This window comes from Caenorhabditis briggsae (genome assembly GCF_000004555.2).
Source record: "Caenorhabditis briggsae complete genome, chrIII, whole genome shotgun sequence".
NCBI lineage: Eukaryota > Metazoa > Nematoda > Chromadorea > Rhabditida > Rhabditidae > Caenorhabditis > Caenorhabditis briggsae.
In genome coordinates this window covers 10,711,476-10,733,716 of record NC_013490.2, presented here as the reverse complement: position 1 = coordinate 10,733,716, position 22,241 = coordinate 10,711,476, and the positions used below count along the sequence as shown (strand labels likewise).

General features: G+C 38.0%; 7 protein-coding genes across 7 annotated transcripts in view; 5 read left to right on the top strand and 2 right to left on the bottom strand.

Moving 5' to 3' along the window:
* CBG10704 overlaps positions 1–2,798 on the top strand; it is a gene marked incomplete at both ends in the record, with an annotated part of 5,405 nt that extends 2,607 nt beyond the window's left edge. The window contains 2 exons of the mRNA XM_002648725.1: positions 2,272–2,368; positions 2,685–2,798. Coding sequence (XP_002648771.1) covers positions 2,272–2,368; positions 2,685–2,798 — 211 coding nt within the window. The remainder of the gene's footprint in view (positions 1–2,271; positions 2,369–2,684) is intronic.
* Positions 133–5,385, top strand: CBG10703 (the record flags this gene model as incomplete). Its single annotated transcript, XM_002648724.1, has 4 exons — positions 133–255; positions 772–877; positions 5,106–5,225; positions 5,282–5,385. 4 exons carry the CDS (start codon positions 133–135, stop codon positions 5,383–5,385), a joined length of 453 nt encoding a protein of 150 aa, XP_002648770.1.
* Positions 5,386–7,907: 2,522 nt separating this feature from the next.
* Positions 7,908–9,447, top strand: CBG10702 (the record flags this gene model as incomplete). Its single annotated transcript, XM_002648723.1, has 5 exons — positions 7,908–8,152; positions 8,203–8,287; positions 8,336–8,591; positions 8,727–9,096; positions 9,144–9,447. 5 exons carry the CDS (start codon positions 7,908–7,910, stop codon positions 9,445–9,447), a joined length of 1,260 nt encoding a protein of 419 aa, XP_002648769.1.
* Positions 9,448–9,883: 436 nt separating this feature from the next.
* CBG10701 lies at positions 9,884–12,354 on the bottom strand (the record flags this gene model as incomplete). The annotated part of the gene is made up of 6 exons (XM_045244382.1): positions 9,884–9,987; positions 10,032–10,111; positions 10,198–10,275; positions 10,481–10,674; positions 10,717–10,796; positions 11,931–12,354. 6 exons carry the CDS (start codon positions 12,352–12,354, stop codon positions 9,884–9,886), a joined length of 960 nt encoding a protein of 319 aa, XP_045094337.1.
* A 230-nt stretch (positions 12,355–12,584) lies between these two features.
* CBG10700 lies at positions 12,585–13,289 on the top strand (the record flags this gene model as incomplete). Its single annotated transcript, XM_002648721.1, has 1 exon — positions 12,585–13,289. A coding segment is annotated over one exon (705 nt), but the record flags the coding sequence as incomplete, so codon positions are not given.
* A 279-nt stretch (positions 13,290–13,568) lies between these two features.
* Positions 13,569–15,293, bottom strand: CBG10699 (the record flags this gene model as incomplete). Its single annotated transcript, XM_045244380.1, has 10 exons — positions 13,569–13,700; positions 13,743–13,916; positions 13,961–14,108; positions 14,158–14,328; positions 14,376–14,476; positions 14,519–14,674; positions 14,726–14,870; positions 14,909–14,963; positions 15,006–15,166; positions 15,208–15,293. 10 exons carry the CDS (start codon positions 15,291–15,293, stop codon positions 13,569–13,571), a joined length of 1,329 nt encoding a protein of 442 aa, XP_045094336.1.
* A 4,815-nt stretch (positions 15,294–20,108) lies between these two features.
* CBG26801 lies at positions 20,109–20,792 on the top strand (the record flags this gene model as incomplete). Its single annotated transcript, XM_045244379.1, has 2 exons — positions 20,109–20,209; positions 20,369–20,792. The coding sequence occupies 2 exons, from the start codon at positions 20,109–20,111 to the stop codon at positions 20,790–20,792; spliced, it is 525 nt and encodes a 174-aa protein (XP_045099080.1).
* Positions 20,793–22,241: the final 1,449 nt, after the last annotated feature.

The following is a 22,241-nucleotide window of genomic DNA, read 5'->3' as shown; positions in this document are numbered from 1 at the left end:
ATCATGTACTTTCATAAAAGTTCAGCTAATCACCTTATAACACTTCTTAATATTCAAGCTCAACTTTGTCATCAGAGCTTTCCGAGTGTATAAAAGGGCAGTTAAACAGCATAAGTTGCTCATATCTCCACGATGTGCGACTACTCTCTTCCGGCTACTGCTGGCTTTCTAAACCAATTGCTATTATTCTGTAAACCGTTGCTTCGTGTTTCCGGGACTGATCGTAGCCTTCAACACTCGAAGCGAAGTGTTGAGGTAGACGTTTAGCCCGAAAACAAGTTGAATAACGGTCCTTTTGTATGGGTTTGTTCATATGTGCAAGTGGGATCAAGGATGTATTAGAAAATCCACTATTTCAGGACTGATACATCAAATAATCACCTCTCGGAAAAGGGACTGTTTTCGCTGTTTATTGTTTTTTTTTTGTTTTTTTTCCGCTACAAATCGATTTTTTTTGCAACTATTGGTATTTTATGTGTTATTACTTCAAATTTTCCACATTCACTTAAATGTGATGCTGTAGAAAACTTATCTTCCGGTGTTTATCAGTTATATCTGATTGAAATTCGTATTATTCTATCACATAATGTTCTACTTACTACCTTTACTCCTGCTTCAAATCGTGATTTACTCTAAATTTTTTTACAGAATGAGTGTAAAACTCTCTCCTGCCTGGGATTTTTTTGAAAAATCGAATGATTCATCGCTTTAGCTGACCTTGAGTGAGTCGACGAGTTCTCAAAAGAAAGAAAACAGTTTGAACGTTTACAGAAAAGGTCTTCGAGATATGATGATTCGGAAGAATCCAGCGAAGAGAACATAGACGATGAGGATGATGGCAACAACAACAATTCATTCGATCCAGCCAATACTGCCAGTTATTCTTCGGCCGTTCCAAGCGTCCCTCCACCCATTCCAATCAATTCATTTAGTTCTCCGCCCGTTTTGAGCGCCTCTCCGCAACCCTTGATCAACTCCCATAGTTCTCCTTCGTCCGTTCCTAGTGCCTCTCCGATCTCTCCCATCAGTCCACCTAGCCCAAACAATTCATAATTAATTTTTAAACTTTTTCGGTCAAATGTAATTCGGGTTCATTTTTCGGTTAAATTTGTATTTTATTATACTGGTGTTTTGCAATAAATCTAAATTCAACTCAATTTTTCATTTTCTTCTCGCATTTTCTAACTTTTTTCTAAATAAAACAAAAAAAAAGTTCACTATCTTAAATAAATTACTGTTCAATAGAGCGCGTTGAAAATGAAGTGTCGTGTCGTGTCGACGCGAGTCGATACAGTATCGACATGAATCGACACGACAAGCGAGTCGACACGACACGAGTCGACTCGAGTCGACGCGACACGCGAGTCGACACGACACGAGTCGACTCGAGTCGACGCGACACGCGAGTCGACACGACACGAGTCGACTCGAGTCGACGCGATATGCGAGTCGACACGACACGAGTCGACTCGAGTCGACACAAGTCGACATAAGTCGACTCTGTGCCGACTTGCGTCGATACGATTTTTCAGATATTTTTCACTTGTATCGATACGACTCTGTGTCGACACGTTACTCTATGTATGACTGTTTGACTATCGAAAAAACCGGTTAAAATCATAGTTTACCAAGACATATGTTGCCTTTTGGAAAACATATATAGATGTTGGATTTTAGGCTTGGAACAAGAATTCCTTTGAACTTGGTCGGAATTTTGTCTTTGAGAAGTTCAACATTTTCTGCAGGCCGTGTTGCGAGGTTTACTTCAAAAAAGCTTGTCAAAATGCGGTTTCTATGTTAGCACAAATTGACCTGATGCTCTGTCTGCTTCTTTTACGTGAAATTTTTTTATATTTTCACATGAATCGGATTTTTTGGCCGATTTAATTGTGTAATTACCCTGAAGAAGTGCACAACGACGCTCCGATATCCCGCATCGCGCGTTGTTTACCGTAAATCTACACACAGATTTTCGATGAATTTGCAGATATTTTTGCCTATTTTGTTCGTTTGATTTTATATTTTGTTTGATTTTATACGATTTCATTGGTTATTTTTCTACTTTTTTTACTTGCAAACTCATTTTCATCGTTTCTAGCCGTTTTCCTCAAGTTTCTATCGATAAATTCCACAAAAAAAGTTATTTTAGTCCCACCGATGAATTTCAACGCCTCGCTCGTCTACTTGAAGCTGAAAACCAGAAGTTTTCGGTGATTAGCTACAGGTACGTAACATGCATGGTATTCAGTTTCTCAATGAGTTTATTTTTAGAATCGGAGTTCGGGATTCGGTGACGGCTGAAACCTTCACCGTCTGCACTGGCCACACGACAAGTGAAAGAAGCAGCACCGACAGAAAAAACGAAAAGGTTAGTGAATTTTGTGGTTGAAATGCTCGAAAATGTTTAGAAAAATAAAAACCTGCGAATTTTTTTGACTGAAGTTGCAATGAACATTCTACTCTTGTGGCTATGACTTCAGTCTTTCAGAGCTTTTGAAACATTATGATGAAAAACGTGCCAAAATCTGCTAGAGATACCGCTTCACACAAAATTCAGCCCTCTCCATAAATTTATAGGATTTGCACAAGCAGATTCGTTTTCTAAGTACTAGAATACACAAATTTTCGGTGTGAATAAGTAAAATTATCGAAAATGTTCTAAGTCTATTCAGTTTTTCATTCAGAAAAAAAAAACAACCAAGATCAACTTCTCGATTGGATGGTCGTTTAATGGACGCAAAGAGGGAGAAAGGCAACGAAAAGATGGAGTTCAGCGAGCCAGGAGGCAAAATGTTTAATTTTTTCGCTTTTTCTTTTTTTTTAATGTTTTTATTTTCTCTTATTTTTTGTCATTTTTATTAATTTTCAATAAATTTGTATTGGTGAACTCTATTTTCAGTTTACAGAGAATATTAGGACCTGGGGAGGAGAGGAACTGCTGCGCGGTGGCGTGGATCCTATATGCTTTGGTCGGTGCATGGATCCTATATGCTCGCACAATGCGCCCACATATGTTTCGTATTTCGAGCATATACAACACCGCGCGATTCCATATAACGTTCCTCGCGATCCACCTGTGTGGTATAAATTTTTAAAAAAAGAATGTTTTAAAAGCCAAAGCGACAAGAAATGTACTTTACATTTCAGTTGCACGATTGATAACAATAACGTCTTCTGTCAACGTGGATCAATATGTCGTACTCCACCTCTATAATTTTTTGAAAACCATAAATTTCAGTACTTTGTTGAATAAGATTTATTTATGTTTTTTATCACAACCAGTCGATTTCCGCCGCCTATTGGCGGCTACAATCTCCTGGCTTCATCTTAAAAGTGTAAATTTTAATACTGGGGAAAATTAGAAGATGAAGTTTTTATTTAACCTCTTTGCTCCCGCTTACTTGTAATTGACAAAATTTTTTTCTAATTAAGCTCTGAAACTGCAATAAAAAAAAACCATGCTCAAAAATCAGGGGGCGGGTTATTCACATAAAAACAAATTTCAGAAGTTTTTTCAAACTTGTTTGTGAAAACTCTTAACTTGGAAAGTGTTTTGTTTGCCGGGCCGGGCCTTAAAAATCCTGAGAAAAGCCCCGCACGGCGCTTTGCAAATATGGAAACAACACCCGAAAAAAGTATCCCAACATTTTCAAATTCTCAGATTCAAAAAAATTGAAATTAGAAAATTTAAAATTCAGAAGTTCGAAAGTTCTGAAATTTTGAAACTCGATATTTTGGAAATTCGAAAAAAAGAACTGCTATAAAAGTCAAAAGCTGACGCTCAGAAATTAAAATTTTAGAAGTTCGGAAATTCAGAAACTTTTAAGTTTAGAATATCAGACAGTCAGAAAGTCGAACACTTAAAACTTTTGATATCTGAAAAAAATTAGAATTCGAAAAAAAATTTCGCGGAACCTTGAATTTTTGAAGGCCTTTTGAAGACCTTTTAAAATTGAGAAGTTGAGAAGTCTCAAATTTCTGAAACTCGACATTTTCTGAATATCCTGATGTCCGAATTTCGAATTTCCTAAATTTTCAAAAATTGCTGAAATTTCTTAATTTCATTGTCTTTTGAATTACATAGGATTTCTGAAATTCTGATGTTCTGTTTTGGAATGGACAAACATTTGAATTTCTCATTCCTGTATTTTCAAATTTCAAAACTTCTGCATATCTGGCATTTGAAAATTGAGATCTTCTCTGGCCCAAAAATGTTTTGCGTTGTCAAACCTTCAAAGTTCAGAATATCGGAAAATCTGAAATTCAAAAACTCTAATATGCGTAGAATTTTAAGTCCGGAAAATTTAAGGAATTCAGAAAGCCTGCTCGTATTTTTCTTTTTTTATTTTCATGAGCAAATGCACGGAATCGATCAGCTTTATTTTTAGTTCGAAATTTGAAAATAGGGAGACTTGAAACATTTAAAAATCTAGAAAGGTTCAAGTTCCGTAATTTAGAAACTCTAAATTTTTATAAGTTCAATATTTCAAAAAATACTGAATGTAAATATTCGGAAATCTGAAGCTGGTAAGTTTGAGTGCTCTAAAATAGACGAATTAGAGAAACTCGTTAATTCAGAGAGTCAGCAACGGAACTTCAGAACACCAAAACACTGAATTCGGAAATTCGAAAATTCCAGTTTAGAATGCCAGAGAGATTATTTTCAAACGTTCACAGTTTCAGCGCTTTGGGCCCTGTATTCAAAGCCTCCTGGTCTACAGCTTAAAGAAGATGAGATAACAAAAACTTTGTGGGAAAGTTCAGGGAAGCCGAGCTTATGAAAGCCGAGCTACTCTCATTGGAGTTCTAGGCAAAATATCTAGAAAACGTTTTATTCTTGCTCAGCTTTGATTAATATTTTCGTTGTATGCGCTGGCTTTTTCAAAGTTTCAAGGCATTCGGACAAATGCAGCTAAAATATGCTTCTGACAGAATTGAAATGACAGAACACAGAATTGAAAAGTGGAAGTTCTACAAAATGGGTCTTTAAACCTCCAACAATTTGCCCGAAGGACTCTTTAAAATTAACCAGAGGGAAAATTGATGTTTGTGTTTCGGTGAGATTCATTTCTTGAAAATTTTCTTATTGTGAGTATAATTTTCAGTTTCGTTTCTTCCCCGTTTCTTCTGCCAAAATCAAGCAATGGGTGTAAAATTATGCCGAGATTCGGGAGATTCCGGTTTGACAAGGCCATATTCCGATACGGAAAGAGAGCTTTTCGGAAGTGAGTTTTTTTTGAAAAAAGAATAATTGTTCAGAAAAATAGTCAAATGTTTTCAGACAAACTTTCCACTTACAGTCGGATTATACTCATCAAAACTTTTGGATTGATGGAAAGAGAGTTGATGGTTCAAGTTCTTACACGTTCTCTGATTCTTCGTTAAGTTCAATAAACGGATATGGATCGGTTCGAGACGCCAACGATGCTTGTCATTATTTGGCGACAAAGGGCAATCTCATAGGTGTGGTTCACACGCAATCGTGAGTTTGTTCTTTTTTTCCCAAAGTATAGTGAGCCAAAAGAAATCGCGCTGAAGGCCCACCAGCCAACTGTTTGAAATACCAGAGGCGCGGCAATCAGGCTGGTATCATCATTCTTATAATAAATAAATGAAGTTGCGTCTCTCTGTTTCTCTGTCAGTCTGTCCGCAAATTTTTGAAAAGCTTGAAAATAAAATATAGTTTCACGTGCCCTTTAAAAAAAGTGAGTCGCGAAGCGACTAACAGTAAAAGAAAAAGGTTAATTCCGGATGTTTGAAGCGCCGGAGGCGCGGCAAACAGGGTGGTAAATTAAGAAAAAAACGAATGTTTTAGAGCCAAAGCGACAAGAAATGTACTTTACATTTCAGCAGTGTGCCTTATCGACAAAGATTTTCCGATTTTGTCGACAAATTTACCTGACAAATTATCGATAAATTTGTCAATAAAAAACAATAAAATTTTGTCGATAAATTGTCGACAAATTATCGGTAAATTGTCGAAAGTAATTTATCGACAAATTTATAGACAAAATTTTGATGACAAATTGTCGATAAATTTGTGGTTTTTTTTGTTGATAAATTTGTCGGAGGGGGCATTTGTCGAGCAATTATCGACAAAAATTGCTATTAACAGCCGGAATTACTTGAAAAAAAAAATTAAAAACCGTATCTCATCTTTTTTCTTGGCCATCTGACCTGGTGGCCTAATTTTTCCAACATGAATTTTCTAGGCCACCAAACTTTTTGACCTGAAAATGATCTTATGTTAACATGGTGTGTGTTTTAAGCCATTTTAGCATGATGGCCTAACTTTTGCAATATGAGTTTTCTAGGCCACCAATCTTTTTGACCTAGAAATGGTCAGAAATTCACCTGGTACATTTTCTGAGCCATTTTGGCGTGGTGGACTAACATTTGCAAGTTGAGTTTTCTAGGCCAAGAAAACTCAACGCGCGAAAGTTAGGCCACCATGTTAAAATGACCTAAAAACACACCAAGTGAACATCAGATCATTTCTAGGCTAAAAAGATTCGTGGCCTAGAAAATTCATGTTGTGAAAGTTGGGCCACCAAGCCAGATAGCATATAGGGTTTGCCTGGGTAAGTTCTTCCATCATTCTAGACGTCCTAGGAAAAAAATGGTAACGATACGATTTTTACAAGTAATTCCGGCGGTTAATAGCAATTTTTGTCGACAATTTGTCGATAAATTTGTCGATAAATGTCGACAAAGAGCATTTTTATTGACAAATTTATCGGCGAATTTCCGATAAATTTACCGGTAAATTTGTCGATAAATTTGTCGAAAAGCGCGTTTGTCGACAAATCATTTGTCGATAAGGCACACTGCATTTCAGTTGCAGGATTGATACCAATAACGTCTTCTGTCAACGTGGATCAATATGTCGTACTCCACCTCTATAATTTTTTGAAAAACATAAACTTCCGTACTTTGTTGAAAAAAATTTATTTGTGTTTTTTAATCACAATTCTCTAATGTCATCAGTCTCAGTATCATCTTTTTAGGTCATAACCAAGGCTGTGCAAATCACGGCCGCGGCCGGCCGTGATTACTACCAGAGCCGCTAGGGGGGTCATGACATAGATTTCATTTTCTGGGTCATTGCCTAGATTTCGGTTTTTGGGTTTTTTACTTCATCCGTTTGTATGTATGGGAATCACGACATGACCCAATTTTCCTTGGAGAAAACTGTGTCAGGTGACCTCTGCTGACTGGCTCTTGTCTTGGCCGGTTGCCCAGTCTCGCCCCCTTCATTCGCAATCGTTGAACCTTTATTGATTTCATCTCAATCTGTAGTCTTTCTTCTCCTTCCCCGTTAAATACAGCAATTTTTTTCTATGAGTTTCAAGAGAAATACCAGTTTTTGAACAAAAAATCCATGTTTGTCATATTTTTTAGAGTGACGTCAAACAGAGTTCTGATAACTGTTGTAGTGTAATAAATATGTGTACTGTATGTTCGAAATCTGTTTTTTACGTCGCATCTTCTTATCCCTCGTTTTCTGTGATAAATCTAATCACTAACTGGTCAGCACATCTTCCTAATATCTTCATAAGGCCATTGGCTCGCAAACACGTTTTGGGACGACATCATTCATTATGACCACTGCTACTTGCCCAGGAGACTTCATCTGTCTGTATGTGTGCATATACATATATTCCAACGACGTCTCCAGTTTCCCAGAAGAATACCATGCCATCCAAATGACAGATCTATTGTATTATTGACTGTTGTGCTAATTTTAAAGTCACTAGACCAGTCTCGATCATTCATTCATCTTTCTTCATGTTGGTCTTGTGTTAGTCGTTCTCATTCCCCTCATAATCTCCCGTTTGTACGTCTGGTTTTGAATTCATCGTAATAGATGTTTTCTTATTCCTAATCTTTTTTCAGAATAACCCAAAATGGGCTTGCACGGGAAATACGTCGACTATCTTCAAGTAGATCCTTCGAGCACATACATCAACAAATATGGTCCACCTCAAGAAGAACTACCTGACGACTTTTTGAACTTCCCAGATAGTCCGAAGGAGAGTAGTCCGAAATCTTCTTCGGAAACCACTCCAACGAGCGATGCCCTAGATTTCAGTTCTTGGGAGTCAGTTGATTTGGATATTTCTGCCTACATGAACATCGTATACGAATCAGAGTGAGTTCCGGAAGATTCAAAATCAAGTTTTGAACTGTTTCTGTTTTCAGAAGCGAAGTAAACTTGTCTACGAACGGTGTTCTATCTTCTAAGACCCCCAATCAGCATTACTACAAAAATAGAACAGAAACTGAGGTTCGAATTATCAAATGAGCTATGACAATAAACTATTAATATTTTCAGGAGAACCTAATTACCAATGATGAGATTCCTGGAAGCAGTGGCGTAAATTTCGGTGGATCCAGCGATCTCGAAAATTCTAATCAGAATGGAATCCTCTCCATACAAAAAACGGCCAATTTTAGTGGAAATTCAATAATTCAACATCAGCAAATCGATATCGATGAAGTTTTACCAGCTGTAAATTCGATGCAGATATCTTCAAAGTATGATGAACAAGAGAACCAATTGAATCCCATGAAGACACTATCTAAACAAAGTAAGTGGGTTTTATGGAAAATTGGAAGAGGGAGAGTAAAATAGCCAGATAGAGGAGTCTATCTGAATGACAGAGTATTCTCCCGGGAAACTAAGATCAGACTATTCATCTCTTTTAGTGTACCAATTCTTTCAGAACCCAAAAGAGTGAGGAAACCTCGTCAAGCCGCTCAAAAAGGTTTCGATAATTCTGACAACGAGGAAGAAATCGATACAAAGGATATAGCCATGAGAGTAGTCAACGAGTTGAAGACCCATCAGATCCCACAAAAAACCTTCGCCGAAAGAATATTGTGTCGCAGTCAGGGAACTCTCTCCGACTTGCTCCGTAATCCAAAACCATGGAATATGCTGAAATCCGGACAAGAAACATTCCGTCGAATGCACAAATGGTTGCAGCAACCACTTACAGCCAGACTCAGAATTCTGCATATGTCGCCAGAAGAAGCTGCCGAAGCACAAGGATTGCTTCCACCAACACCAGTTCCAAGTGGAGCTCGTAAGAGGTACAAACTATTCATTTAATTTCAATTTATCATAATTTAAATTTCAGACGTATGAATTCTGATGAAAACGAGCCAACAAAAGTTTCTCGTTTCGTTTTCACTGCTCATCAGAAACAGACACTTCAATCGATGTACAAAATTTCATCACGTCCAACCCGCGAAATGCAACAAAAGCTTGCCGATCATCTTGAAATCAGTATGGAAACAGTGGAGAACTTTTTCATGAATTCTCGTCGACGTGATCGATATCGGGAAGCGACCCAACCGGCTAAAGTCATCAATGAGCCCATTCCACAGCAACAGGAGGCTGAAATCTTATCAGAATATGAAACAGATGACGATTTTTACTGAAAAACGCCCTTGCTTTGTTATTGAAGACAGCAGTATTAACTACAGCTACATATATTAACTACGTTCACACTTATTTCCACTTTTTAATATTTTCCCCTTCTAATGTGTGTAATGATCTTTTTGTCTGTCATTAATGTAGCCTGATTACAGTAATAATAATATCACTTGAATTTCAGGCAGCTGCCAAACAGTCTTTGATTCTGACAAAAACTACTTGAAGATTGAAGACTACATAGAAATTTGAAAATTTTAAACAAGGTTTTTTGAAGAGAGTCTCCGAGTCTGGTCGTTTAGAGATAAAGATGGTGAGGAATGTATTTTTGAGATGAATAAATAAAAAATAACAACAGTATTATCTATTCATTTATGTTGACAAAATTATGGATTTGAAAAGTATCACAGGAAACAAGGATGGTGTTTGGGATGATACAATTTTTCATGGTAAACTATCCAACAGTTTCTGGACGACCGATTGAGCGTCAGAGTTTGATAAAGAATTGACAATGACTGGATCAGTTAATCCAGGAATGGATGGGGCACCTGAAAAATGTAATTGTAATTGTAGTTCTCAGTAGAGAAAGTACCTCCAAGAAGAACGCCAACAACAGTCGCGAAATTGGCATAAGTGGGTTTGATGGTAGTTCCCCCATATTCCACTTCGGGTCTAAAAATCCAGGAATATCATTCCAGAAGAAAATAAATGTTACTGTTAAATAAAGGTCGATTACCGGATGAAAAGAAAAAACTCACGCAACAGAAAAGAAAATCAAACATGTTTGGCTTTCGGTTGGAGGCCTCCATGAAGCTTGAGTCAGAGTTGAATCAACACTGAAATTTAAAAAACTTCAAACATTGTGGATTACAAAGTTTTCGGATGTGTTCAGTTTTATTTTTAAATGCTAATAATGTTTGGTACCATTCTAAAGGGCAGAAACCCCTTTTCAAATTTTTTATCTCGGCTATATTCAATAGAAAATAGCAAAACTTGATAATTTTTGGAAATTGTAATTCTTGTACTTTTCGAAAAACTCACTCTTTGAGGTCTAAGTCAATACCGTCATCTAAATTTTCAACTGGGATTGGAGTATTCTTGAAATCGGTGTAACTGAGTACTGGATATCCACTGTGATCGTTCAACATACTGGCATAACCAAACGAATCAGGATAACCAGTAAACAAAGTTGAGTCATTTAATTTGGAAGCGACTAGCATTGCAAAATTCCAATACTAAAATTGAACGTTTTGAGAGAATTTATCATAACTGCTAACTTTTGTGTAGGTGGCCATCGCTGCTGTGGTAATTCCCCATGACTGCAAATCTACCATAAACAGACAAGTAACACTTGGCTCTGAAAGAAGACAATGTGAATATTATATTCAATAGAATCCTCACTTGGTTCTGAAGTTGTTGCAGCAGTTGAACCTTAAAATAACAATGTTTTTGAAAATTATTGCTCGTTGTCAAAATTTCCAAACAACCAGATCCAGACAGTACATAGGTTAGGAGAACAGTGGTTTGGTATTAGTTTCATATGGTAAAAACTTGAGGGATGAATAGGTGTATAACAAAAAAAAGGATGTATAGAGCTGATTGTTGTCCTGTCCTCTTATTCTGTCTGAAAAGTTATTGCAAACTGTGAAATGAAAAATGAAGAGAAGATAGTTAATATTAGTTGATATCCCTGCGGACTGGAAAAAATTTATCATTGCATTTCTGATAAAACTGTTGTTGCGTAGGTCCCAAAATAGTACATAGTGTTCAACAGAATGGAGTGAAATCTGGAAAAAAGTTTGGTCTTAAATGTCGAGGCAGCAGAGGTTCTACTGCACGACCTCAAACCCAACAATACTAGAGCGCATCTAGAATAGTCATAAACAATGTCATAAACACAATTCTCCAACTATTTAACGCTACATATTTGGCGTGATCACTTCCTTATCACCATATCAGATCTAGAGCATAATCGTGGATATGCTGAGGAGATGCTATAAAAGGAAGCAGAATCGTCAGTATGATGAGACATCTGAGACAATGGTCACTTCCAAAGGATCTCCGCAACACTGGACTCTCTGACAAAGGATCCCAACAGCTGATGCTCGCGGATGAGCCAAACAACCGATGCCTCATCTTCATGCTACAACCTCCTCCCCGCTGCCAAAGGATGGTTTATCTTCTCTCTCCAATCTGGAACCGTCATCTGGTGGTCGTCGTCTCTCGGCAAACTCCCCTAATACAGAAGCTTCGAAGATCCCGAATCAGAGCCCTCTCACAGTAATAAATCAGTTGTTGAATGAACTAATGTCCTATCCTTGTACTTTCGCTCCGACACATGCTCACCACCTAAGTGTCGGAACATTAAATGTTGACAGATACAGTACCTGACAAAAATAAAACTTTTTTCAGTCACTTTGATAAGTGTGTTTGATCGAGATGCTTTCCGAGATTTGTCCTCCGACCGCTCCTCCAGCAGCCCCGATCCCACCTCCACCAGCTCCAATTCGACCTTCACCAGCTCCGTTTCGACATCTATCAGCTCCGATTCGACCTCCACCAGCTCCGATTCGATCTCCACCAGCTCCGATTTCACCTCTACCAGCTCCGATCCCACCTCCACCAGCTCCAATTCGACCTTCACCAGCTCCGTTTCGACATCTATCAGCTCCGATTCGACCTCCACCAGCTCCGATTCGATCTCCACCAGCTCCGATTTCACCTCTACCAGCTCCGATCCCACCTCCACCAGCTCCAATTCGACCTTCACCAGCTCCGTTTCGACATCTATCAGCTCCGATTCGACCTCCACCAGCTCCGATTCGATCTCCACCAGCTCCGTTTCGACATTTATCAGCTCCGATCCTCCGATTCCACCTTGACCATCTCCGATTCCACCTCTCCCAGCCCCGCATCTACCACCACCAGCTCCGATCCTCCGATTCCACCTCCACCAGCTCTGATTCCATCTCCACCAGCTCCGTTTCGACATCTATCAGCCCCGATTCGACCTCCACCAGCTCTGGTTCCATCTCCACCATCTCCGATTCCACCTCTCCCAGCCCCGCATCTACCACCACCAGCTCCAATCCTCCGATTCCACCTCCACCAGCTCTGATTCCATCTCCACCAGCTCCGTTTCGACATCTATCAGCCCCGATTCGACCTCCACCAGCTCCGTTTCGACATTTATCAGCTCCGATCCTCCGATTCCACCTTGACCATCTCCGATTCCACCTCTCCCAGCCCCGCATCTACCACCACCAGCTCCGATCCTCCGATTCCACCTCCACCAGCTCTGATTCCATCTCCACCAGCTCCGTTTCGACATCTATCAGCCCCGATTCGACCTCCACCAGCTCTGGTTCCATCTCCACCATCTCCGATTCCACCTCTCCCAGCCCCGCATCTACTACCACCAGCTCCAATCCTCCGATTCGACCTCCACCAGCTCCGATTCCACCTACATCAGCTCCGATCCCACCTCCCCCAGCTCCGTTTCGACATTTATCAGCTCCGATCCTCCGATTCCACCTTGACCATCTCCGATTCCACCTCTCCCAGCCCCGCATCTACCACCACCAGCTCCGATCCTCCGATTCCACTTCGACCACCTCCGATCCCACCTCCACCAGCTCTGATTCCATCTCCACCAGCTCCGTTTCGACATCTATCAGCCCCTATTCGACCTCCACCAGCTCTGGTTCCATCTCCACCATCTCCGATTCCACCTCTCCGATTCCACCTCTCCCAGCCCCGCATCTACCACCACCAGCTCCAATCCTCCGATTCCACCTCGACCATCTCCGATTCCACCTCCACAAGCTCCGACTCTCCGATTCCACCTTGACCAGCACCAGCTCTAAGAGCTTCGGCTCCCAAAGCTCCGGATCCCAGAGCTCCTTCCAGCTGCATACCAGTTCCCAATCGGGATCTGACGATTCTCACTGTTTTTCTCTTCCCTTATATGCAAAAAACTCTGGCCGATTCTTATCTCTTTGCTCCGTTTTTTTTTCACTGTAAAAAGTTTTTTTCCAAAACGTGAAATCTTCTTTCGCTAAATTTTCCAAAATAATTCAATTTTTTTGAATTTTTTACGCGTGCCCATGTTTTAATCATACGTGCAAAATCAGGACCCGGCCCGCGGGCCTGGCTGGGCATGGCCGGGCCGGGCCAAAGATTTCCAAAGATTTCCATTTTGCCAAAAGGTGTATGGGTTGATGTTTCTAGAAGGCGGAGAGCGTAGATATCGAGTTACTTCCTGAAATAATCACTAATTTCCAAAACCAAACTTAAAACTAACTTCTTCCACTTGAGTACTCATGGGTGAAGGTTCTGGAGTTTTTTGAGAATGCTTCAACAAGTACTTATCATATGCCGATAGAGTCTCATTGACTTGAGGAACAACATCATCGACTTTTCCAGAAGTTTCAGACACACTTCCATCCTTTTTCAGAAGTTGCCGAATGATTGAATCCTAAAAAAAGGTTTCAACACAGCGTTTTTTATTGCTTTCAGTACCTTATGCGAACTCGTAAAAAACATATCTTTGAACCTCGGATCGAGGAAAGTGGAGGTTCGGAGCATATCATCAAGTTTGTATTTCCCACAACGATGTTGTATTGATTTTTTCAAATTTTCCGCCAAATCCGATACATGCTCAACTTCTCTAAAAATTTTTATATTCTTTTTTGTGAGTTATTCATTTCAGAACTCACGAATCCTTAAACTCGTCCAATTCGGACATTAGTAAGCATATAGAAGGTATAATGACACTAGCCGTTGCCAAGTAACGGTGTTGAGCGCTTTTTGTCGTTTCTGCAATTGGAGACAGTACTTTTTCAACTGCTTCGAGCAGCTCCCAATCACTGGTAGAAAACAATGGGAATCTGAATAACAAAATATTATTATCCATGAAATCTGAGCGCCAACATACCCTATTGCGGGATAATCAACTCCTAGGAGAACCACCACTTTCTTATTCTGAATGAAGGATCGAATAATTAGCAACAAGCTGCTCCAGCGAACTTCTGTCGACTAAAACAAAATATTTGAACTAATTACAATATGAATTTTAACCTTTTTTAGCATTCTCGATGGCAACCCTTCTTCATTTAATATACTCTTAAACGCTTCCTGAGCAATTCCCGATCGGCCCATTTTACGAGTAATTTTCTTCATTTTCTCCACAATTTCATCCAATTCTTTTCGGGAATCGAGCATATCCTTCACGCTCTGAAAAATTTATTTTATTCGGCAGTTCAATTTTGACTAAGAAAAATTTACCAGCTGTAGAAGATGAGCATAGCAGTGAATGCTTTTCATGTTCAGATTTGAGCATAAAGAGCTCATTGTAGTCGCCCCATCGCGAGTTATACAAACAACACTGCTCTTATCAATATTGAATTTGTCCAAATTTTTGTAATTAGCTCTGAAAAATTTATAGCCGTATGTCTTCCATATACTGACCTGCTTCCAAGTACTGCGAAACATGGCTGGAATGTTTCTTTGTGAATCCAATGAGCTGAAATCATTATAGTTTTGAATCGAAAACTCCACTAAAAACCTGTCAAGGAAAGCAGTGAATGCTTTTTGTCTTGGGAGCTCCATCCGTCTGACGTCATAGATAATTCCTCGGCATTTTTCAGATCCAATTTAACTTGTTCTTCCAAATTCGCCACCAACAGATCCAGTCCTTTCGATGAATAGAAATATCGGCTTTTTATCCTGGAAACTGAGTTTTTTTTGAAGAAAAAACTTTCAATTACTTCGTGCCGGGAGCCAAAGTATTCACAAAATTTTTGAATCCCATATTTTCCACGATCGAAAAAGGCTGATTATCGCAGCAGATCATTTTAATAACAGCTGTATCCAACTTCGATAGTTTTGACTCCAAAAAAACGGATGAAATACTAGAAGAGCTTCGACAAGAAATAGTGGTGTCAACAGGAAACGGAATTGTACTCTGTTTTCGCGATGCTAACTCGATTCATCTTTCCGTTTTTTTTCGCCAATTGCATCATTTTTCATCTGAAATTTCCCAATTTCACGTTTTTAAATTGACAAAAAAAAACCTTTTCACCTAATTTCGGATGATATCTGCTCAAATGATAAGAAGCAGAATTCGTTCCACTCGTTTTTGTCCAAATAATTTTCGCGTCACATTCTTTACAAGTTGCCTCGTTTTCTGTTCTGACGAAGCATTCGTCAAACTTGCTCCGTTTTTTAGACATTTTTTCTGAAGTATTTAGTAATTGTAAAAACTAAATTTATTTCGAAAAAAACACTGAGAAAAACGCATAACTTTTCCAAGATTTCCAAAAAAATATTTTCCGAAAAACGGTGCAAAGGTGCTCCGTTGAACAAAATTTTACGCGGCAATTTAGAGCGTTCAAATTTGTTTCCCAGTTTTGAGAATTTTTTTCTGATTTTTGATAGAAAAAGTTTTAAATTTTTGAAGAGGAATAACAAAAAAACAGGAATAAGGAATAAGGAATGAAAAATTTAAAATCCGGAATAAGGAATAAGGAATAAGGAATAGAAAAAACACCCGGAATAAGGAATAAGGAATAAGGAATATGGAATTCCGCTCATGTCTGGTACACAAACAGCGATGAATTCTAAAAATGATCGTAAAATTTTTGTAGATTCGAGCAGAGAAAAAAATCGCATTGAAAAAACAATATTGTTTGAAGACTTTTGATTGTGTCACTTTTTGAGTTTTCAGTGTTGTTATCGCAAACATTTATTCCTCTTATTTATTCTAAATCTTCGATAATACTGTTATAATCTTTCAGAAAATGTGAAAAAAGATAAGAAACACTATTGATTCTTCAAACGAGAGGAAAACAATCAAATTTTGGACAGGAAAGTTGATGGAAGTATTTTTTCAGAGCAAGAGTATGCACTTAACAGTGTAGAATAAGTGTCTGTAAGTATCAAGCTGGTGTTATCTATGTTTCTAATACAATATTTTTCTCTCAATTAAATTTATTTGTGACTTTTTTAAAAAATTAACAATAAGTGATGCAAATTATAAAATTCTATAAAAACGAAATTGAGAACAATAATAACTTTTCGACTGCGTCTACGTTCTTGTATCCGTCATCTGAAGGTTCGTCCACCACAGTAGGCTTACTTTTTGCTGAAAAAAAGTGAATGTTTTGAATGCTAAAACAAAGTCATTATCCCCACTTCAAAATGGTTTGCTTTCATTCAAATTTTGTTGAGAAGGTACTCGTGTCCTTTTACTGCTGTCAAACTTCTTTGCCAAATAGCTTGACGCGTTGGCTAGTTGAGATTTCTCAACACGTTTAGAGGAATCAGAAGTATTTCCGCGGGTGTCTCCAGTTTATAATAGCTCTCTTTCATTATCATTCTCTTTGAAGTTTTCTTCTTGTCGAAGGGATTCAGCTTATACATTCCTGATGGCGATTCGTCTGATGTAGCTCTATCAAGTATTTTGGACGTAGTGTTGAGAATGAATGGTGTCACCGTCAGGGATCCTTCAATTTTTTGCATTCCAATTTCACCATTATGATTGATTATGGCCGTGTTTCCTCATCATAATAGAACCGCATTTCCTAAAGAACAAGTTTTCAAGTCTTGTAACACCGAGGCTAGAAAAATATGTATTTGAGAATTTTTCGCTTTCGATTTTGATATTCTAAAATTGAAAAAAGCGAAACTAGTATTTTGCCTAACTTAAACCATTTGCAAGGTTGAAATAATCGTTTGAAGTTAAAAAATCATATTTTGGGCCGGAATTCAATATTTTAGATCTAAAATCAACTTTTTAAAAAAGTGCTCGGTAAGAGGCTTTTGAGAGAAAATACGGTACTTACTACTGTTTGTTTGAAAGTCTTCATTTTTGAATTTTGATTGTTTTCCTTATTGATCAAATTCGAAATTTAAATGACAAATGTGGAAATTTTATGCTCAAAACTTGCATTTTTGGTCCGAAATTCATACGGATAAACACTAGAAGTATATAATTCGATAAAACTAGCCTGATGCCCAAAATTTAAACAATTGAATAATACGAAAAAGAATTGCAGGATTTCTAGGAATAATGGAAATAATAAAGAGATAGAGAATATTCAGAAAAATAGTGTAGAACTTTCAAAAATCCATTCATTCACAAGATTTTTGGAAAATTTTCGAGGAAGACGTCTATTCATTCGAGTCGTCAGAAGGAGAATAAATATAGAAATGGGGTGAAGCAGTAGCTGTTCCAAGCATCACATATGCAGGTGGCCCTTTTCCCGCTACGTCTCTTCATTCTCCATGTTATCTCACACACACATGAATTCTGAAGAGTAGGAAGGAATAATATATTCGTGATCTTCTTATTAGTGAGGGACGCTAGAGAAGCGTATATGCGATTATATATGTATGTGTGCGTGTCAGGAATTAATTAGAAGACATATAAAAGAGGGACGGGAAGAAGGGGAAATGGAAGACGTGAAATTTCGTAAATGTGCACATGCATATGAGTGTATATGTGTGTGTGTCTCTGGGATGGATCAAAATTTTGAGAGTCGCGGGATTTGGGGTATTCGAGAATTAAAAGACTTGAAAATTCAAAAGTTGAGAAATTAAAAAACTCAACATGTCAAAAATTGGGAAATTGAGAATCGAAATTCGAAGATTTGGGCTCGAAAATCCTGAAAATCAAAAACTGTTGAATTTTGAAATTTCAGTCTTTCAGAATTTCAGAATTTCAGTCAGAGAATCTTTTTTCTGATTTTTGTTTTTTTTTTCTGAAACTATGGATTTCTAAAATACTTTTTGTTTGAAAAATCGCTGTGCAGAACTTCTAGTGAAAGAATTGTTATTTTTGAGAAAAATTTTATTAAGAAGTTTAGAAAAATTCAGAAAACATACTTTAATTCAAATATCAAATAATTCAAAAATACAAATTATCAATTACCAAAATTGCCAAGTTTACTTTATTTGCCGACGTCGCTTAAGGCTCACACGGTGTTGGGTTGGGGTGAGGGTCATACAATTCAAAATTGGTAATTTTTGGGAAGAAATGTTCTATTAGGACAATCATTAAAACAAATGTATGTCGTAATGGCCGAATTAATACCGAGAAGAATGGTAACTACTTTCCTTTCAAAGTAAAACTTGACGAAAATTACTCCAACGATGATCAGCACAACGATGACGATACTAGCCATAGCGATGAAATACCAACTCGTAAACCAACTTGTTACACCGTCGACAATCATGGTTCTCCGAGAACGTATACTGGCTACAAAGGAGACAGCTAACATCATTGGAAACGAAGAGTCCTTGACTCCGGCATAAATGTCTCCGGCAATGAATATCAACTGTCGTTCTTCATAAGTTGAAACTCCTTCTTCTTCAATCTCAGTGACATTAATCTGCAATCGATCTTCTCGTCATCGTGTTCCACTTCTATCGAACCAGGTTGGATGTATATGATATATGTCCGCGGTGATGGCAGCAGTTTTTGATAAGCATGAAACTCCTTCTGAGCAGGCCTTGACAAAACTTTTAAAATTGTTGAGTTCTTCCTCCATACATTGCGTCTCTTGGCCTCAGGCGGTATGCATCATGACACTGAAAAACTAAAATTTTGCGAGACTTCATGAATTTTTACTCACATTTTTGAGGATTTTTAATTGGACAACTGCTTCCACCAAGATTTGCACATCATTCTTGCAGTATTTGAAAATTGTTTTCTTGAAATTGAAAGGTGTGTCCTCGTGCTCCTCGTTTCATGTTTTAAATTCATATCGGACAGGAATTGTGGTTTATAATATTCGATAAAAGGTAGACTAGGGGCCCTTCTTCCATAATTATCAGGGTGGTTGAACAAATAGGAAAATGTCCTTCTGATTCCGTCTCCAGGTTGAAAGCCTTTGGTTGGTGTGAATACACGGTCATATTACTGATAGGATTACTGATGAAAATCGTTTTCAAATTACCATTCACCATTATGCGTCATTAACTAAATTTTAGATAGCAGCAGAATATGAAGAACAGCTGTCTTATAGAATATTCAGAAAAATCAAGAAAATACAATTGAGGATCCCAATCGGGGTTCCAGATCGTATAGAGAGAAATCAAACCACTCTCAATTAGGCATGAATAGCTCTATAACAGCTCAGACTGGCCTAACCAGTCTAGCTAGACCTAGACAATCCACATCATCAGATAGAACATCGAATGCCAATGACTCAGGGAATCTGCTGGGTCTTTTTAATAGGGGCTGGACAGATGGGTACGCCCAGATGGTTTCAGGAGACAATAACCATCAGATTAACAGATGAATAGGTCTTACGTGCTTCTGGGAAAAAAAAGAGTGATGGGATTATGGGGCATTTGAAGATGAAAGACTTGATAATCTGTCTTGTGGACATTTGATGTGTGATGGGCACAAATAAAAGACACAATGACCTTTCCCAGAAGGCAACGGTGTTCACATTCTCCGAATCTTGTGCAAATAGTAGGTGAGAGATACAAGAAGACTTTGGAGACGGACATCATTCTGGGAAACTGGTATAGGTCTTGACCCCACCAACAAAGTGCCCCCTTCCATCCTTTCATTAAAATCATCTTTTGCGTGTTCACGGCATGTAATTACTGTACTTCTGTGTTCTTACTGACAGGGTTTGTTTCAGATATTCTATTCATGATGGTGGATGTCACTCAAACCAAAAACGGAAGGTTCCGCTTTCGATGTTTACCGACAAAAGACCAAATGGAAGTGATTAAGTTAATGGAGTCCAAGGACCAGTGAGTTTTTATTCTCGTTGAAATGTTCGTTGTCAGTTTTTCGAAAGTTATACCAGTAAAGCCAACTTTCGCTATTATCCAATCAGGTTATTATCCGGATCCTGATAGAAATCATCACTGCTGATAGTACTCTTAATTAAAACTGGATTCTTTTTTCAGATTCGCCTTCTCATACTGCTCCAAGCTTTGCAAAAAAGACATTTCCAATCTCAAAGTTGTTTCAATGAATTCGTTAAAAGTGAATATTGAATCATCAATTTCTTTGGAATGTGCGTTCAACGATCACTACATATTTTTGGAATTTGATTTCGATGCTTCTAAAGCGGAAACTCCAGAAAAGAGACTATTTTATCAACTCAAACATCTCCTCTACATTTTGAACACATCAAAAATCGATATTCTCCGTTTCTCTATTTCTTGCAACAACTTCAACCTCGATTTGATCTTCAAGTTTTTTGGAACTAATCGTGTTAAGACCCTTATCGTAAAACCTCTTGTTGAAAATCAAATCTACGTTTCCATTTTGAACTCTCCGATTCATTCGGAACGTTTGATGCTGGAAAAGAATCCATTACAACGATGACATTCAAAAGATTTTCATTCAAAATCGGAATTCGATTGATATTTGGCCTGGAATTCGATTCGAACTGAACGATTTGTTGATAACCAACAGTAAAAACATTCATATATACGGATCAATTTTAACCGAAAAAGAGTTGAATAGATTTTTGAAGTTATGGATTCTTGGAGCAACTCCGAATTTGGAGCATTTAAGTATCCAATGTCCAAAGTTGCTTGACGGAAACGATGTTGTTTGTGGAATTCGCTTCAAAGAAATCCGAGATCATGGAAGGAAATTTAATTTTTCTAGAGCAGACGGTAAAGCTAATGGAATTCTAATCATGCATTTGTCAGCGGAAGTTTCTTATTTTGATTTTTCTGTGGTATAAAACTTATATTTGTTCTCTCCGTCTCACTCATGATAGTGTACTACATACGATTACTTTCTCTCGCTCTCATTAGAGCGCATATGCGTATCATTCTTAATTAATAAATGTATGCACGTCTCTTTCTCTGTTTTTTTTCACACATTCTCAAAAAATTCCAAGTTTAATATTATTTAACATATCTTTCGCGAATGGTACTCACTTTCATTATTCTCTGAATACCATTTTATTTGAAAAATACATTGAAATAAAATTGATTTAATTGAAATAAAATAGAGAGAATAGAATACAGAAAAAAGAGAGTGGTGAAGGATATCGGATGTGAAGAACGGGGGTAAAGGACTATCTCGAAGAAACTCTTCTAGAGTGAAGGAAGCCAACCCTCGATCGTTGGCTAAATTCCCCAAAACTCTCCTAACTGCATTCAACCCTTCTCTAGTGTACTGGTGCACCCTCCATAGAAGAATTTGAAGCGAAACAGTGCAACAGAGGGTATTTCTCCATGATGGAGATTTCGGTAGGCGCTCTCCGTGTCCATAAAGGCAGGTAGAGGGGTGTTCCTATTCTTCACATGAGCTCCAATGCTCGTTCTGTTTCTCCAACCAAACCAACTTCCGGAAAATATGAAAAGATTATAAGTAGTTGAAAATATTAATCTAGGAAATTTTGTCAAAGTTGAATATACTGAAAAATTTCAGAAGATAATATACCTTCTGAGCTAGTCAATATGGTGTTAAACAGTAGTTAGGTTTTTATCTCATATAATTTTTTCATACTTGTGAAATTTCGGCCCGGCCCGGTTCGGCCCGGCGGCCCGGGCCGGGCCGAGAGAAAATTTTCAGGGCCCGGCCCGGCCCGGCGGCCCGGCAGAAAAAAAACAAAATTTTTGAAAAATGAATTTAAACAGCCGCCATTTTTGTCAAAGCGATAAACAACTTATATTTGAAAATTGTTATGATATCATGCTGTTTTTGTTTTTGAAAATGAATTTATTGATTTTTAGAATGTATTGAAAAATAACTCGAAGAAAAAAAACACTGAATACCTTTTTTCGAAACAATGATTCAACTTTTCGCTCAAGATTT